General features: G+C 42.1%; 1 protein-coding gene across 2 annotated transcripts in view; it reads left to right on the forward strand.

Moving 5' to 3' along the window:
• The window catches only part of ZFYVE26 (zinc finger FYVE-type containing 26), a 106,709-nt gene that overhangs the window by 70,562 nt on the left and 19,946 nt on the right, over nt 1-16,201 (forward strand). For both annotated transcript variants that reach the window (XM_007525810.3, XM_016189448.2), the window contains exons 30-34: nt 1,879-1,910; nt 3,377-3,513; nt 9,809-10,029; nt 14,289-14,436; nt 14,739-14,948. In XM_007525810.3, coding sequence (XP_007525872.1) covers nt 1,879-1,910; nt 3,377-3,513; nt 9,809-10,029; nt 14,289-14,436; nt 14,739-14,948 — 748 coding nt within the window. The remainder of the gene's footprint in view (nt 1-1,878; nt 1,911-3,376; nt 3,514-9,808; nt 10,030-14,288; nt 14,437-14,738; nt 14,949-16,201) is intronic.

Here is a 16,201-nt window from a genome sequence, read left to right on the forward strand (position 1 = left end):
CTGAGCTGAAGCTTGTTGAGGTGGCAATCGTTGCGTTGATTAGGTTGCGATCGGCAGATGCAATATTATTTGATATGAATTGGGAGAGGCATGCGGGAAAGTGGGCCCTACCCTAAGGTCCCAGGACTGGGGGAAATATAGGCTCTTTAGTAGAAATGTGAGGTTCCTGCTGTCTTAGGGTTCAAAAAGACAGTGGATAGTTATTGTTATCATCACATTATTTGGTAATTGGGTTAACTTTGAAAAGTCCCTTCGTTAGGGTTTGCTGTATAATATCCTGTGTCTTGTATATAGCTGTGCCAGCAGTTGCTTCTGATCTACTTGGTCTAGGCTTTTGAAAGAGTCCGAATATCAGAGACACAGCCTATATATTAAAAAGACTCAGTCTTTTTTAAAAACTTCGAGACAATCAATTTTTCCCCCTCTCATATTAATTAACTAGTGATTTATATGACTACACTTTAATAGAAGTGTACATAAACACTATTCCCACCACCAAAAGCCTGTGTCCCATCCCACCCACCCACCCCTACCTCCCACCCCACCCCTGCCTATCCAACAACAATGACATCAATAACAACAACAACAACAACAACAAAAAGGGAAACAAAAGGAAAAATAAAAAAAAATTAAAAGAGCTGCAAAGAAGGTGGGGGTAGATAACATAATGGTTATACAAGGAAGCTATCATGCCTGAGGCTCCAAAGTTCCAAATTCAGTCCCCCAGCAACATCATACGCCAGAGCTGAAATGGGATCTGGTTAAAAAAGAAGCAAAGATGGGAGCAGGAGAAAATGGATAATTATGGAAGTATAGCAGGTGGGTGAAGGGGTACAGTTTTGACCAACATTCATTGCTGGTCAGCAGAGCAAAGAAGACTTTAACTGTAAATGAAACTGCTCTTTAGTTAACATCATGGGCTTGGGTTGAACAACAAACTCCTTATCCAGGCAATAAACCTGATTCTGGCTTATGGTATCGGGATTCAGTGCTTGTTGACACCAACTAAAGTTGACCTGGACCAGTGGCAGAGTGAAAAGCTTATGGATTGAACACAAGTCATAGGTGACAGGTTATGGTCTCAGGAAGTAGGCAGGCCAGATCATAAGTGATTTTTGCCTGAGAAACTGCAACCATATAATATTTTTACCCTGAAGAATTTTAAACAGAGCATAATGTGGCCAGATGTGCATTTTTGAAAGCTTGCAGAGTAGAGAAGAGTTGGACAGAATCTAGGAAGTCAACTGGGAAACTACTGCAAAGTCCCTGGTAATAGGGGCTCCGGTTATAGCACAGTGGGTTAAGCGCACATGGCACGAAGTACAAGGACCAGCATAAGGATCCCAGTTTGAACCCCCGGCTCCCCACCTGCAGGGGAGTCGCTTCACAGGCGGTGAAACAGGTCTGCAGGTGTGTATCTTTCTCTCCCCCTCTCTGTCTTCCCCTCCTCTCTCCATTTCTTTCTGTCCTATCTAACAGTAGCGACATCAATAAAAACAATAATAATAACCACAACAACAATAAAACAACAAGGGGAAAAAAAAAAAGCCTCCAGGAGCAGTGGATTCGTGGCGCAGGCACCGAGCCCCAGCAAAAACCCTGGAGGCAAAAAAAAAAAAAGTCCCTAGTAATAAACGATGAGGAGCCCTCTCTGAGACAAGGATAAGGAGATGCAGGGTGTTCAGAGAGCCACTAATGCGATAGGATAGACAAGACACAGTGAGTGATTGTCTGTGGCAGGTAAGGGAGGGGAAAGAGTTTTGGGTGATGCACTGATATCTCACTTGGGTAACAGAGGACTTGTCAGTGTCATCTTCCAAGTTCAAAACTAAGGAGAGGCACTGAGGCACTTCTTCCTTTTTCTTTCTCTTTTTCTAGTGTGCCAGAAGAGAGTCCAGAACAGTCAGAAGGTAAGACTGAATGACATTTCCTGTGACTCTATGTGTTCAAGTTGGCTGTACCACTGGTGTATCAACTGTAGATAGTACCCTCCATGGCAGCTCAATCCAGCATGTTAGCCTAAGAAAGTTCTTGGCATTTCTGTGAAGCTCTTTCCCTTAGAATGTATCATCATTGTGACCTGTCTTACTAACCCATCAGCTTCCAGCATTAAGAAAACCAGCAGCTGGGAGTATGGATGGACCTGCCCATGTCCATGTCCATGTCCTTTAGGGAAGCAATTCCAAAAGCCAGACCTTCCACCTTCTGCACCCCATAATGACTCTGGGTCCATATTCCTAGAGGGATTCTTCTTCTTCTAGTGTTTGCCCTTCTTCCGTAGCCAGTCAACAGCGTCAGGTTGAGCCTGATGTAAAGTTTCGAGACCTCCTTTGAATCTGGAGAGGTGGCAGTCGTTGACTATGTGGGTCATAGTCTGTCTGGAGCCGCAGGGGCAGTTCGGGTTGTCTCTGGCTCCCCAGCGATGGAACATAGCGGCGCACCGGCCATGGCCTGTTCGATAGCGATTGAGGAGGGCCCAATCATAACGTGCTAGGTCAAAGCCAGGTTGACGCTTGCAGGGGTCTGTGATGAGGTGTTTCTTTATCCCTAGAGGGATAAATAATAGGAAAGCTATCAAGGCAGGGGATGGGATATGGAGTTCTGGGGTGGGCACTGTGTGGAAATATCCCCTCTTATTCTATAGACTTGTCAATATTTCCATTTTATAAATATAAAAATTAAAAAAAAAAAAGCCAGCAGCCAACAAATTCTGGTTGACTTTCGGTAGGTCCTTTCTTTTATTTCTCCCTGGGACCCTCTTCACCACTACCCTGCCTCCCAGTGTTCCCTCCTGCCCCTTAGGTAATCACTACAACGAGTTTGACCTATAGCCTTCCATGGCAGATTAATGTTTCAAATAGTAACTCAGCCTTCCATGTGAGAAGCATGGAACTCTCAGGGGTTCTTGGTTGAAGACACACAGTAAAAGAAAACAAAAAGCAAAACAAGACACTGTAATACTGGCCCCAGGCCTTTATCTAGGGGAGAAAGTTTGAGGTGCCTAATACAGTTTCCTAAAAGAAATCAAAGGAAACAAGGCGAGCAAAAGTGCCTTAAGATGGGCAAGACACTGCCTGCAACTCCCAGGACTGGACTCAATGGGACTGTTGGCCAGAGATAAATGGCATTTTTCTTTTCTTTTTTTAATTTATTTTTTATTTAAGAAAGGATAAATTAACAAAACCATAGGGTAGGAGGGGTACAACTCCACACAATTCCCACCACCCAATCTCCATATTTCATCCCCTCCCCTGATAGCTTTCCCATTCTCTATCCCTCTGGGAGCATGGACCCAAGGTCGTTGTGGGTTGCAGAAGGTGGAAGGTCTGGCTTCTGTAATTGCTTCCCCGCTGAACATGGACATTTTTCTTTCCAGCACCAGACAGTTGCAAGAGTGGAAGCCCTCCATATTCAGCTGTGGTGAGAGTCCCCAAAGCAACTGAGGTAGAATGGATCTTGGATCTGAACGAGGAAGAAAATGAATTGGTGCGGAGTGAATTTTACTATGAGCAGGTAATAGCAATATAATGATTGCAAAGGCCCACTTAGGTTGCTTTTTATTGTGTTTGCTTGTATATGTGCATGTTTGTTTGTTTGTTTTTACCAGAGCACTGCTCAGCTTTAGCTTATGGTTGTATAGGGAATTAAACCTGGGACCTCTTGTGGCAGTCGTGGAAGTCTTTCACAAAATCATTATGCTATCTTCCCTGCCCTTGTGTTTTATTTTATTTTATTCTATTTTTTTAATGTTCTTTTATTTACTGGAGGGACAGGAGGAGAAAGATAAAAAGATCCAGAGTATCACTCTGATACATGTGCTACCAGGAGTTGAATTCAGGAACTCATGCTTAAGAGTCCAGTTTTTTTTTTAAATATATTTATTTATTTATTCCCTTTTGTTGCTCTTGTTATTTTATTGTTTTTTTTTTTTTTTAATTTAAGAAAGGATTAATTAACAAAACCATAGGGTAGGAGGGGTACAACTCCATACACTTCCCACCGTCCAATCTCCATATCCCACCCCCTCCCCCGATAGCTTTCCCATTCTCTATCCCTCTGGGAGCATGGACCCAGGGTCATTGTGGGATGCAGAAGGTAGAAGGTCTGGCTTCTGTAATTGCTTCCTCGCTGAACATGGGCGTTGACTGGTCGGTCCATACTCCCAGTCTGCCTCTCTCTTTCCCTAGTAGGATGGGTCTCTGGGGAAGCTGAGCTCCAGGACACATTGGTAGTGTCTTCAATCCAGGGAAGTCTGGCCGGCATCCTGATGACACCTGGAACCTGGTGACTGAAAAGAGAGTTAACATACAAAGCCAAACAAATTGTTGTGCAATCATGGAACCAAAGCTTGGAAAAGTGGAAAGGTAGTATTAGGGAGGTACTCACTGCAAACTCTAGTATACTTCTGCTTTCTTACTTTGGTGCCATACTCCAAACTCAGTCAATTTCTGCTTTGCGTTTCTACTTCTTTTTTTTTTTTTTTTTACATGCATAACATTCCCCAGATTCCCATTTAGCAATACAACCCCCACTATTTAATTCATCATTTTTCATGGACCTGTATTCTCCCCACCCACCCACCCCAGAGTCTTTTACTTTGGTGTAATACTCCAATTCCATTTCAGGTTCGACTTGTGTTTTCTTTTCTAATCTTGTTTTTCAACTTCAGCCTGAGAGTGAGATCATCCCATATTCATCCTTCTGTTTCTGACTTATTTCACTCAACATGATTTTTTCAAGGTCCATCCAAGATCGGCTGAAAACGGTGAAGTCACCATTTTTTACAGCTGAGTAGTATTCCATTGTGTATATAGACCACAACTTGGTCAGCCACTCATCTGTTGTTGGACACCTGGGTTGCTTCCAGGTTTTGGCTATTACAAATTGTGCTGCCAAGAACATATGTGTACACAGATCTTTTTGGATGGATGTGTTGGGTTCCTTAGGATATATCCCCAGGAGGGGAATTGCAGGGTCATAGGGTAGGTCCATTTCTAGCCTTCTGAGAGTTCTCCAGACTGTTCTCCACAGAGGTTGGACCAATTGACATTCCCACCAGCAGTGCAGGAGGGTTCCTTTGACCCCACATCCTCTCCAGCATTTGCTGCTGTTACCTTTTCTGATGTGTGACATTCTCACAGGAGTGAAGTGATATCTCATTGTTGTCTTGATTTGCATTTCTCTGACAATCAGAGACTTGGAGCATTTTTTCATGTGTTTCTCGGCCTTTTGGATCTCATCTGTGGTGAATATTCTGTCCAATTCCTCCCCCCATTTTTGGATGGGGTTATTTGTTGTCTTGTTGTTGAGTCTGGTAAGCTCCTTATATATGTTGGTTATTAAACTCTTATCTGATGTATGGCATGTAAAGATCTTCTCCCATTCTGTGAGGGGTCTCTTGATTTGGGTAGTGGTTTCTTTTGCTGTGAAGAAGCTTTTTAATTTGATGTAGTCCCATAGCTTTATACTTGCCTTAGTCTTCCTTGTAATTGGATTCGTTTCATTGAAAATGTCTTTAAAATTTATGCGGAAAAAAGTTCTTCCAATATTTTCCTCTAAGTATCTGATAGTTTGTGGTCTAACATCCAAGTCCTTGATCCACTTGGAATTTACTTTTGTATTTGGTGAAATACAGTGATTCAGTTTCATTCTTCTGCATGTTTCAACCCATTGTTTCCAACACCATTTGTTGAAGAGACTCTGCTTCCCCCATATAATAGTCTGGGCCGCTTTGTCAAAGATTAGATGTCCATACGTGTGGGGCCTCATTTCTGGGCTCTCAATTCTATTCCACTGGTCAGTGTGTCTGTTCATGTTCCAGTACCAAGCAGTTTTGATGACAATGGCCCTATAATACAGTTTGAGATCTGGGAGTGTGATGCCTCCGGTTCTGTTCTTTTTTCTCAAGATTGTTTTGGCAATTCTAGGTCTTTTCTGGTTCTAGATAAACATTTGTAGCATTTTTTCTATTCTCCTAAAAAATGTGCTTGGGATCTTGATGGGGATAGCATTAAATTTGTAGATGGCTCTGGATAATATATTCATTTTGATGATGTTAATTCTTCCAACCCATGAGCATGGAATATCTTTCCACTTCTTTGTGTCTTTTTCAATTTCTTTGAGTAGTGACTCATAATTTTCAGTATACAAGTCTTTCACTTCTTTGGTTAGGTTTATTCCTAGATATTTTATTGTTTTTGTTGCTATAGAAAAAGGAACTGATTTCTGGATTTCAATTTCTTCTAACTTAGTGTTTGCATAGAGGAATGCCACTGACTTTTGAATGTTAATTTTATAGCCTGACACCTTACTGTATTGCCTGATGATTTCCAAAAGCTTCTTGCTGGATTCCTTAGGTTTTTCCATGTATACTATCATGTCATCTGCAAATAAGGAGAGTTTGACTTCTTCTCTTCCAATCTGTATGCCTTTAATTCCTTGCTCCTGCCTGATTGCTATGGCAAGAACTTCCAACACTATGTTGAATAGTAATGGTGATAGTGGGCAGCCCTGTCTAGTACCTGATCTGAGGGGAAATGCTTCCAGTTTTTCACCATTGAGTATGATGTTGGCTGTAGGTTTGCTATATATAGACTCCACTATCTTCAGGAATTTTCCATCTATTCCCATTTTTTGTAGTGTTTTGATCAGAAAGGGATGTTGTATTTTGTCAAAGGCTTTCTCTGCATCTATTGATATGACCATGTGGTTTTTGGTCTTGCTTTTGTTGATGTGGTGGATCACATTGATTGATTTACGTATATTAAACCAACCTTGCATGCCTGGGATAAACCCCACTTGGTCATGATGAACAATTTTTTTGATATACTGCTGTATCCGGTTGGCTAGAATTTTGTTCAATATTTTCGCATCTATGTTCATCAGAGATATTGGTCTGTAGTTTTCTTTTTTGGTTGTGTCCCTGTCTGCTTTTGGTATCAGGGTGATGTTGGCTTCATAGAAGCTGGCAGGGAGTATTCCAGTGTCTTCAATCTTCTGGAAGACTTTTAAAAGTAGAGGTATTAGTTCTTCTTTGAAAGTTTTGTAGAATTCATTTGTAAAACCATCTGGTCCTGGACTTTTATTTTGGGGAAGATTTTTGATAACTGTTTCAATTTCATTAGCTGTGATGGGCCTGTTCATGTTATCCACTTCCTCTTTACTTAGTTTTGGAAGTTGGTAGGTATCTAGGAAATCATTCATTTCTTCCAGGTTCTCTAGCTTGGTGGCATATAGTTGTTCATAGAAGCCTCGCATGATATGTTGAATTTCTGCAGTGTCTGTTGTGATATCTCCTCTTTCATTTACTATCCGATTTATTTGGGTCTTCTCCCTTTTTTGTTTTGTGAGTCTGGCTAAAGGTTTGTCGATTTTGTTTACTCTTTCAAAGAACCAACATTTACTTTCATTGATCTTTTGTATGGTTTTCCTATTCTCAATGTTATTTATTTCTGCCCTAACTTTAGTAATTTCTGTCTTTCTGGTTGCTTTAGGATTCCTTTGTTGTTCTTCTTCTAGGTCTTTAAGATGTGCAATCAGGCTGTTTATTTGTGCCTTTTCTTGTTTCCTAATGTGTGCTTGTATAGCTATGAACTTCCCTCTTAGGACTGCTTTAGCTGTGTCCCAAATATTTTGATAGCTTGTGTCTTCATTTTCATTGAACTCTCGAAACATTTTGATTTCTTCCTTGATTTCCTCTTTGACCCAGAAGTTGTTAAGAAGTGTACTGTTGAGCTTCCACATTTTGGCACTGTTACTAATCTTTTGTTGATTGTTAAGTGTTAGTTTAATTCCACTGTGGTCTGAGAAGATGCTTGGGATGATTTCAGTGTTCTTGAATTGGCTGATGCTGTCTTTGTGGCTTAACATATGGTCTATCCTTGAGAATGATCCATGTGGATTTGAGTAAAATGTGTATTCCAGTTTCTTGGGATGAATGACTCTGAAAATGTCCAATAGTTCTAGTTTATCTATCTCTTCATTTAGCTCCCTTATGTCTTTACTGATTTTCTGCCTGGATGATCTGTCAAGTTGAGATAGTGGGGTGTTGAAGTCCCCTACTATGATTGTGTTACTGTTAATATATTGCTGTAGCTCTTTCAGTAGAAGTTTGATGTATTTAGATGGCTTCTCATTGGGTGCATAGATATTAATAATTGTTAAGTCCTCTTGATTGACTGATCCTCTGAGCATTAAGTAGTGTCCATTCCTATCTTTTTTAATCTTATCTATTTTAAAGTCTATCATGTCAGATATGAGAATAGCTGTTCCTGCCCTTTTTTGTGGGCCATTGGCTTGAATGATAGTTTTCCATCCTTTCACTTTAAGTCTGTGTTTGTCTTGTTGTGTTAGGTGAGTTTCCTGTAGACAACATATTGTTGGGTTGTGTTTTCTGATCCATCTTCCTACTCTGTGTCTTTTAATAGGTGAATTCAGGCCATTCACATTTATTGATATCAAAGATTGAAGATATTTTAACACCATTCTTGTAGAGTTTTAGTGTTTTGATATATGTCCTATTTGTGGTGGTCTGGTTGTTTATAGGAAACCTTTCAGAACTTCTTTCAAGGCAGGCTTGGTGATAGTTGATTCCTTCAACTGTTGCTTGTCTGAGAAGGTTTTGATGCTTCCATCTAGTCTGAATGACAATCTAGCAGGATATAGTATTCTTGGCTGAAAGCCTTTCTCATTGAGCACTCGATAGATATCTTGCCATTCTCTTCTGGCCTGTAGTGTTTGTATGGAGAAGTCTGCTGCTAATCTTATGGGTTTTCCTTTGTAGGTGACTCTTTGTTTTTCTCTTGCAGCCTTGAGGATCCTTTCTTTATCCTTATTCCTTTCCAATCTAAGTATGACATGTCTTGGTGTCTTTAGGTCTGGGTTAATTCTGTTTGGGACCCTCTGGGCTTCTAGAATCTTTATGTCTTTGGTGTTGTCTAGACTAGAGAAATTTTCAGCTATTATGGCCTGGAGAACGCTTTCTTCCTCCCCTTGTCTTTCTTCCTCTGGTAAGCCAATAATGCGTATATTGTTTCTTTTGAAGTCATCCCATAGGACTCTGTTGTTGTTTTCAGCATCTCTTAATCTCTTTTTGAGATCTCTTACTTCTTCTTTAGTTGTCTCTAATTCATCCTCAATCTTGCTAATTCTGTCTTCAGCCTCATTGATTCTATTCTCTCTGCCCTCTACTGCTTTCTGGAGTTCATCTATTTTGTTGCCCTGCTCTGATACTGTTTTAGCTTGTTCAGCTAGTTGCCTTCTTAGCTCAGCAATTTCAGCTTTCAGCTCTCTAATAACCATGAGATAATTAGAATTTTCTTCCATATTCTCATTTGTTGTTCCTGCATTTCTGATTACAATTTTTTCAAATTCTTTACTCACTCCTGTTATTATTTCCTTAGCTAATGTTTGGGTGTTGAACTCGTTGTTTTGTGCTTCACCCTCTGGAGGACTTTTAGCTGGACTCTTGTCCTGGTTCGAGTCTCCATTATTTTTTCTTGTTGTTTTAACCATTTTATATAAGTTAACAGTTTTTTCAATCCCTGAGTTGGAGTTCAGTGGTGTAAAAGCCTTTTTCTCATTAAAGGTTTCTTCCTAGTGAGGTGACACAATTTAGCCGCCAGAGCTTTGGCACTGCTACACGGAACACTAAAAATGTGTTCAGGTCCCCTTCTGCATTACTTTTGGCACCTTCCTCTAGTGGATTTCATGCTCTGTAAAATGGGAAGAATGGTACCCACCACGCATCTACATGAGCAAATGCCTTGTGCCTGGACTCTGTTTCCCTTTTGTTTCCCCCCTCTTCTAGGCCCCCAGTGCTTCCTTGTGCATCGCCATCTTGAATTTGCACCAAGACAGCATTGCCTGTGGCCACCAGCTGATCGAGCACTGCTGCAGGATGTCCCAGGGCCTCACAAATCCAGAGGTAGACGCAGGGCTGCTCATAGACATCATGAAGCAGCTGCTCTTCAGCGCCAAGATGATGTTCGTCAAGACTGGCCAGAGCCAGGACCTGGCTCTTTGTGACAGGTGAGTGGAAATGAGTCTCTGTTCTTTAATATAATATCCAGCTTTTTTTTTTTTTTTCCTCCTCCGGGGTTATTGCTGGGACTTGGTGCCTGCACTATGAATCTACTGCTCCTGGAGGCTTTTTTTTCCCCTTTTATTGCCCTTTTTTATCATTGTTATTGTTGTTGTTATTGCTGCTGTTATTGTTGGATAGGACAGAGAGAAATCGAGAGAGGGGGGAAGACAGGTGGAGAGAAAGATAGACACCTGCAGACCTGCTTCACCGCCTGTGAAGGGACCCCTCTGCAGGTGGGGAACAGGGGCTCGAACCAGGATCCTTCCATCGGTCCTTGCATTTCGCACCATGTGCGCTTAACCCTCTGCGCTACTGCCCAGCCCCCAATATACAACTTCTTTCTCTGCACCTCCACCCCTTGGTTTTGACCTCACCAAACTCTCTGAGAAAACCTGATGAAGTGTTTTGGAACCAGAGTGATAGTTTACCATGTAGGGCAACTGCCTTGCCCTGCTGTGTCTCAGGTTTGAACCCTAGCAGTAGAGAAGCTGCAGGGGGGGAGTGGGGGTGGCAGACACTGTGGTGTCTCTTCATCTCTTGCTGCTCTGTCCTTGACAGAAAAATCACCCATGCATGAGGACCTGGCTCCACCAGGAAAATAAATTGAAATGTTGTTACCATGTCCTAGGTGGTCTTCCTCATCTTACCCTGATAGTCTGTGTTCTTCTCTTTTCAAGACTGGATCCTCAAGACAGACTGTTCTCTAACTCTACCTGACCAGAAAGAAAGTAAAAACTCTCGGGGCGGGTGGCAGCAAAGTGCAAAGACCGTTTTAAGGATCCCAGTTCGAGCCCCTGGCTCCACCCTGCAGGAGGGTCAGTTTGCAAGCAGTGGAGCAGGTCTGCGGGTGTCTCTCTTTCTCTCCCCCTCTCTTTTTTCCCTCCTCTCTCAGTTTCTCTCTGTCCTCTCCAGCAGCAATAGCAATAACAACAATAATAACAAGGCCAACAAAAGAGAAAAAATGGCCTCCAGGGGCAATGGATTCATAGTGCAGGCACTGAGTACCAGTGATAATCTTGGAGGCAAAAAAAAAAAAAAAACTCTCAATAGTTTCTAAGTAGAACCAGTTTAGGGAACACCTTTAGTCTCCAGAACTTTCTAGCCTTTTAAAGAAATGTGTTCTCTCTGAATATCCAGTGATTAGTTTCAACCAAAGCTCCACCCTATCCTTAACCAAATACAGAGTATGGCCACAGGGAGTTCTTAGTAAAGAACTGTAAAAGCACACTGGGGCCTTGGCCATCCCTGTGTCACAAGCAGAAATTTGAGTCATGCAGGAGAAGAATCCCTGGGAAAGGTGTGACTAGGCCCCGGGTGCCTGCACAACCTGCTCTGCCTCCATTAACTTGGCAGTGAAACCTTCCAGTTCCCAGCTTATCCACCCAAGTACATGACTCACATAGTATGTTCCCAGTACTCACCTCCAACTCATCTGGTTAGCAGGAGAGATAATTTTCTTTGAAGCGTAAATGCCTGAGACTTGCTGAGAGTATTCATCTTCAAATAACTGTAAACACCACAGTGTACTGAAGGTCAGCACCCACCAATCCCTAACTCTAAGACCTGGGACAAGTCTGCTACCACTCAAGCCTCAGTCTCCCCTTCTATAAAATGGGGAGAACGATAACATATCCAACAGGGCTATTATGGGGATAAAGTAAGAGTATCCATGCAAAAGGTAAGAACTGAGCTTGGTCGGAGATGGGCAGTAGCGCAGCGGGTAAGCACACATGGCGCCAAGTGCAAGGACTGGCGTAAGGGTCCTGGTTTGAGCGCTTGGCTTCACAAGCAGTGAAACTGGCCTATAGGTGTCTATCTTTCTCTCCCCCTCTCTGTCTTCCCCTCCTCTCTCGATTTCTCTGTCCTATCCAGCAACAACAGTAATAACAACAAAGACAACAAAATGGGAGGGGAAAAAAAAAGAACTTAGCTTGGTTACATACTGTGTAGTCCAAAAATGATAGTTTTATTAACAAAACTAGAAAGTTGTGAAAGGCAGAAGGGGTAGGAAGGAAATAATAAGAGTTAATTTTTCTTTATTATCAAGGCAATACATCATTTTTCAAATTGATAAAGAAATAGTAGCACAATATGTCAAGTATAACTTTTTAAAGAAAAATAACAACAACAAAAATAAATTCCAAGGCTTATAAAATAGAAATGGATAAGAGAAAGAAAAGAAAAATAAATAGCAACAATAAATACTCCATATAGCAAAAGTTAGGGAAAAAAGGAAATGTGTAAAATTAAAGGGAGAAACTGTACTTAAGTCTATCTCAAATATCTGTGTGTAAATAAGGTTAAAAGAAAAAAAAAACTCAGGTAGTGAGGAGGAGATAAATTGGACTTCAAGTGCTGTTCTTCCTTCATAGCAGTGTAGATGAGGACATGCCACTTCAGACTCAGAGTAGCAGAAACTGAGTAGCTTTCTCACACACCCCCAACGTGCCACTTTCTCCCTGATCTTTTATAGCAGTGGTTTCAAATCATACATTCTTTCTCCCCCCACCCTGGATTCATGTGTGCCTAGTCTAGGAAAATAGACACTTTTGCCCCTTTTGCTGATAGCAATGGATTCCTCTCCCCTGTGCATTTAGGCTTCTGGTATGCAGAGCCTTTCTTCCTTCCTTCATTTCTTTCTTTCTTTCTTTCTTTCTTTCTTTCTTTCTTTCTTTCTTTCTTTCTTCCTTTCTTTCTTTCACCAGAGCACTGCTCAGCTCTTATAGTGGTGCAGGGGATTGAACCTGGGATGTTAGAGCCTCAGGCATGAGAGTCTCTTAGCATAACCATTATGTTATCTACCCCCTCCATTTTCTACATTTTTTTTAAAAAACTCGTACCCCCTTCTGAGAGTCATTTAAATAAATGAAAGAAAACAAAACTTAAACCACTTATAAATGTGTTCATTTTCCAAATGTACAAATACATTAATATGCCATATTCCCTTTTACAGAGAAAGCACTGTACTGTCACTCTACCCCATCCCCACTAGTTTGGGAAAACACTGATATCTCAGATCCTTTTCCAGAGAAATCAGTGGACAGCTCAAGTTCTATCGTTTTGTTTGTTTGTTTGTTTTTTGTTTTTACCTGAAATTTTAATACCAGCCTTCAGAGCTTTGGTTATAGACCTGGACATTAACAGTCCAACTCTCTTGAGCTCTCTGTTATGTGTCAGGATTATAAGCAGAAGTGGCAGTCCTGGCAGGCTAGTCTCACAAGCCCATTCTTAGCTCAAGAGGAGAGGATCGAGTACAGAGAGGATAGAATCCAAGTGAAGAGTCAGGATGCTCCTTTCCAGCAGTGTAGCCAGGGAACCTGTGACCTCTAGAATGACTACAAATACAGGTCATCTCCACTGTGCTCTCTCCCAAGCAAGTAGGGTACAAGGAACCAGAAAAGCACATGTGTAACTTGTGAGCATCCTACATTAAAGGCCTTGCTTCAAGTAGAAAATCTGAGTGTCTCCACACCATGTTGTGGTATCTAATATTGAATGAGTCGCTGTAAAGTTTCAGACATTAGGGGGTCAGGCGGTAGCGCAGTGGGTTAAGCACAGGTGGCAAAAAGCGCAAGGACCAGCGTAAGGATCCTGATCGAGCCCCTGGCTCCCCACCTGCAGGGGGGTCCCTTCACAGGTGGTGAAGCAGGTCTGCAGGTGTCTATCTTTTTCTCCCCCTCTCTGTCTTTCCCTCCTCTCTCCATTTCTCTCTGTTCTATCCAGCAACAACAACAGTAATGACAACAACAACAATAATGACAACAACAAGGGCAACAAAATGGGGAAAATGGCCTCTGGAACAGTGGATTAGTAGTGCAGGCACTGAACCCCAGCAATAACCCTGGAGGAAAAATAATAATAATAATAAAGAGAAAAAAAAGTTTCAGACACTAAACTAAGCCCTTTTGCTTGGGTTTTTGTGTATCGTGTTTCTATTATGAAAACAACCTACTCTTACATCCATTGCAGATAAGTAAGTGTAGGCAGAGAAGGGTTCAGTGACTTGCCCTACAGCATAGAGCTGCAAAGTGATGGAGTTGGGGTTGGGAATTTGCCTCCAAAATGTTTCTTTCCTCTCTTATAGTATCTGTGTACCTCTCAGCTCCCGTTACCATGGTTACAATGGAGATGAAATAGCCAGTAAGCCACTGTTCTTGGAAAGACTCTGTAGATCCTCATTGCCTTGCCCTTTCCCTCCTTCTAGCTACATCAGCAAGGTCGACGTACTGAATATTTTAGTTGTCGCCTCGTATCGCCATGTGCCATCTCTGGATCAGATCCTCCAGCCGGCTGCAGTAACCAGGCTCAGGAATCAGCTTTTGGAAGCTGAATACTACCAACTAGGCATCGAGGTGAGGCAGAGACAAAAGTGAGGCTTGGAGGTTCTAGGTTTAATCCCTGGCAAAGAAAAAGACAGACAAAAAAAAAAAAAAAAGCCTAACTTCACCCCTCTACTGTAATGAGTTGCCTTGCCTAATCATGCTAACAGATATTGCCATCTCTGTTTCCCTCTGCTATGGGCAAATATCTCAGGCATAATCATTATGTCCATGTAGACTAGCAGGTAGCCTAGTGGGGCAAGCAAAGGGGTAGTCTGCATCTTGGGGACTCAATGTAGGGAATCTCTCAATAAAACAAATAATTTTTCCTCCAGGTCTCCACAAAAACTGGACTTGACACCACCGGTGCCTGGCATGCTTGGGGCATGGCCTGCCTTAAAGCTGGGAACCTCACTGCTGCACGGGAGAAGTTCAGCCGTTGTCTGAAGCCCCCCTTTGACCTCAATCAGCTGAGCCATGGCTCCAGATTGGTACAGGATGTGGTGGACTACCTGGAGTCCATCGTGCGGCCGCTCCTGTCGGTGGTAAGAACACAGGAGGTGACTCAGGGAGGCAGGCCCAGGAGCAGTGATGGCTGGGAGAAGGAGTCAGACTCCCTTCCACTGACATTGGCAGTCCTGGCCCAGAGCTGTTGGGTTTGAGCTTTGGTTTTTCTTTTACATAATTAGATAAATGACTCTGTACAGCTAGGTAAGTAATACAAGGTCAATTTTTTTTTTATTGCTGTTGTAGTCGTTATTGTTGTTATTGATGTCATTGTTGGATAAGACAGAGAGAAATGGAGAGAGGAGGGGAAGACAGAGGGGAGAGAAAGACAGACACCTGCAGACCTGCTTCACCACCTGTGAAGTGACTCCCTTGCAGGTGGGGAGCTGGGGGCTCGAACCGGGATCCTTACGCCGGTCCTTGCACTTCATGCCACATGCACTTAAGCCCCTGTGCTACCTCCCGACCCCCCCAGGGTCAGTTTTTTAAGAGTAGAAAATTATAGAAAGATTCTTTTCCCCCCATCACCAGAGCTTCATTGCTCCAGGCAGACTGTTTTCAGTAAGAAAAAGATGGTGGGGAAGATACCACAGCACCAAAGCTTCCCCCAGTGCTGTAGGATCATCATGTGATAGACCAGGGGTTAAAACCTGGAACTCACACATAACAAAACAGTTATTGTCTGAATGAGCTATCTCACCATCTTTTTTCTTTCTTTTTTTAAATCAGAGCACCGCTCAGCTCTGACTTATAGTATTGTTGAGGATCGAAGCTGCAACCTCAGAGCCTCATCCACAAAAGTTGTTTGAATAATCATAATGTTATCTCCCCAGCTCCAGAAAACTATTTTTAAGGCAATGAAAAAAAAATCACATATGGTTGGGAAGAGATAGTGTGATGATTATGTAAAATGACTTTCATGTGTGAAGCACTGAAGGTCCCAGGTTTAACCCCCAGCACCACCATAAACCAGAGCATAGACTTAGTCTGGCAAAAGGGGAAAAAAAAAGCATATATAACCCCAAACCCAGACTTAAGTGGTATTCAGATTTCAGTTTTCTTTCTGTTGAGTTTTTGAATGGAATTAGTGTTGTACATTATTCAGCTATATGGTATTTTTGTATCTGGCCTTTCCACCCTTAAAACTGTACCATCAGCTATAGTCCACACTGTTAAATGTTTTTCTTTTTTTTTAAATTTTGTCTTTATTTACTTATTAGATAGAGACAGCCAGAAATCAAGAGGGAAGGGGGTGATAGAGAGGGAGAGAAACACCTGTAGCACTACTTTA

Source organism: Erinaceus europaeus, chromosome 16, assembly GCF_950295315.1.
Source record: "Erinaceus europaeus chromosome 16, mEriEur2.1, whole genome shotgun sequence".
In the NCBI taxonomy this organism is placed as follows: domain Eukaryota; kingdom Metazoa; phylum Chordata; class Mammalia; order Eulipotyphla; family Erinaceidae; genus Erinaceus; species Erinaceus europaeus.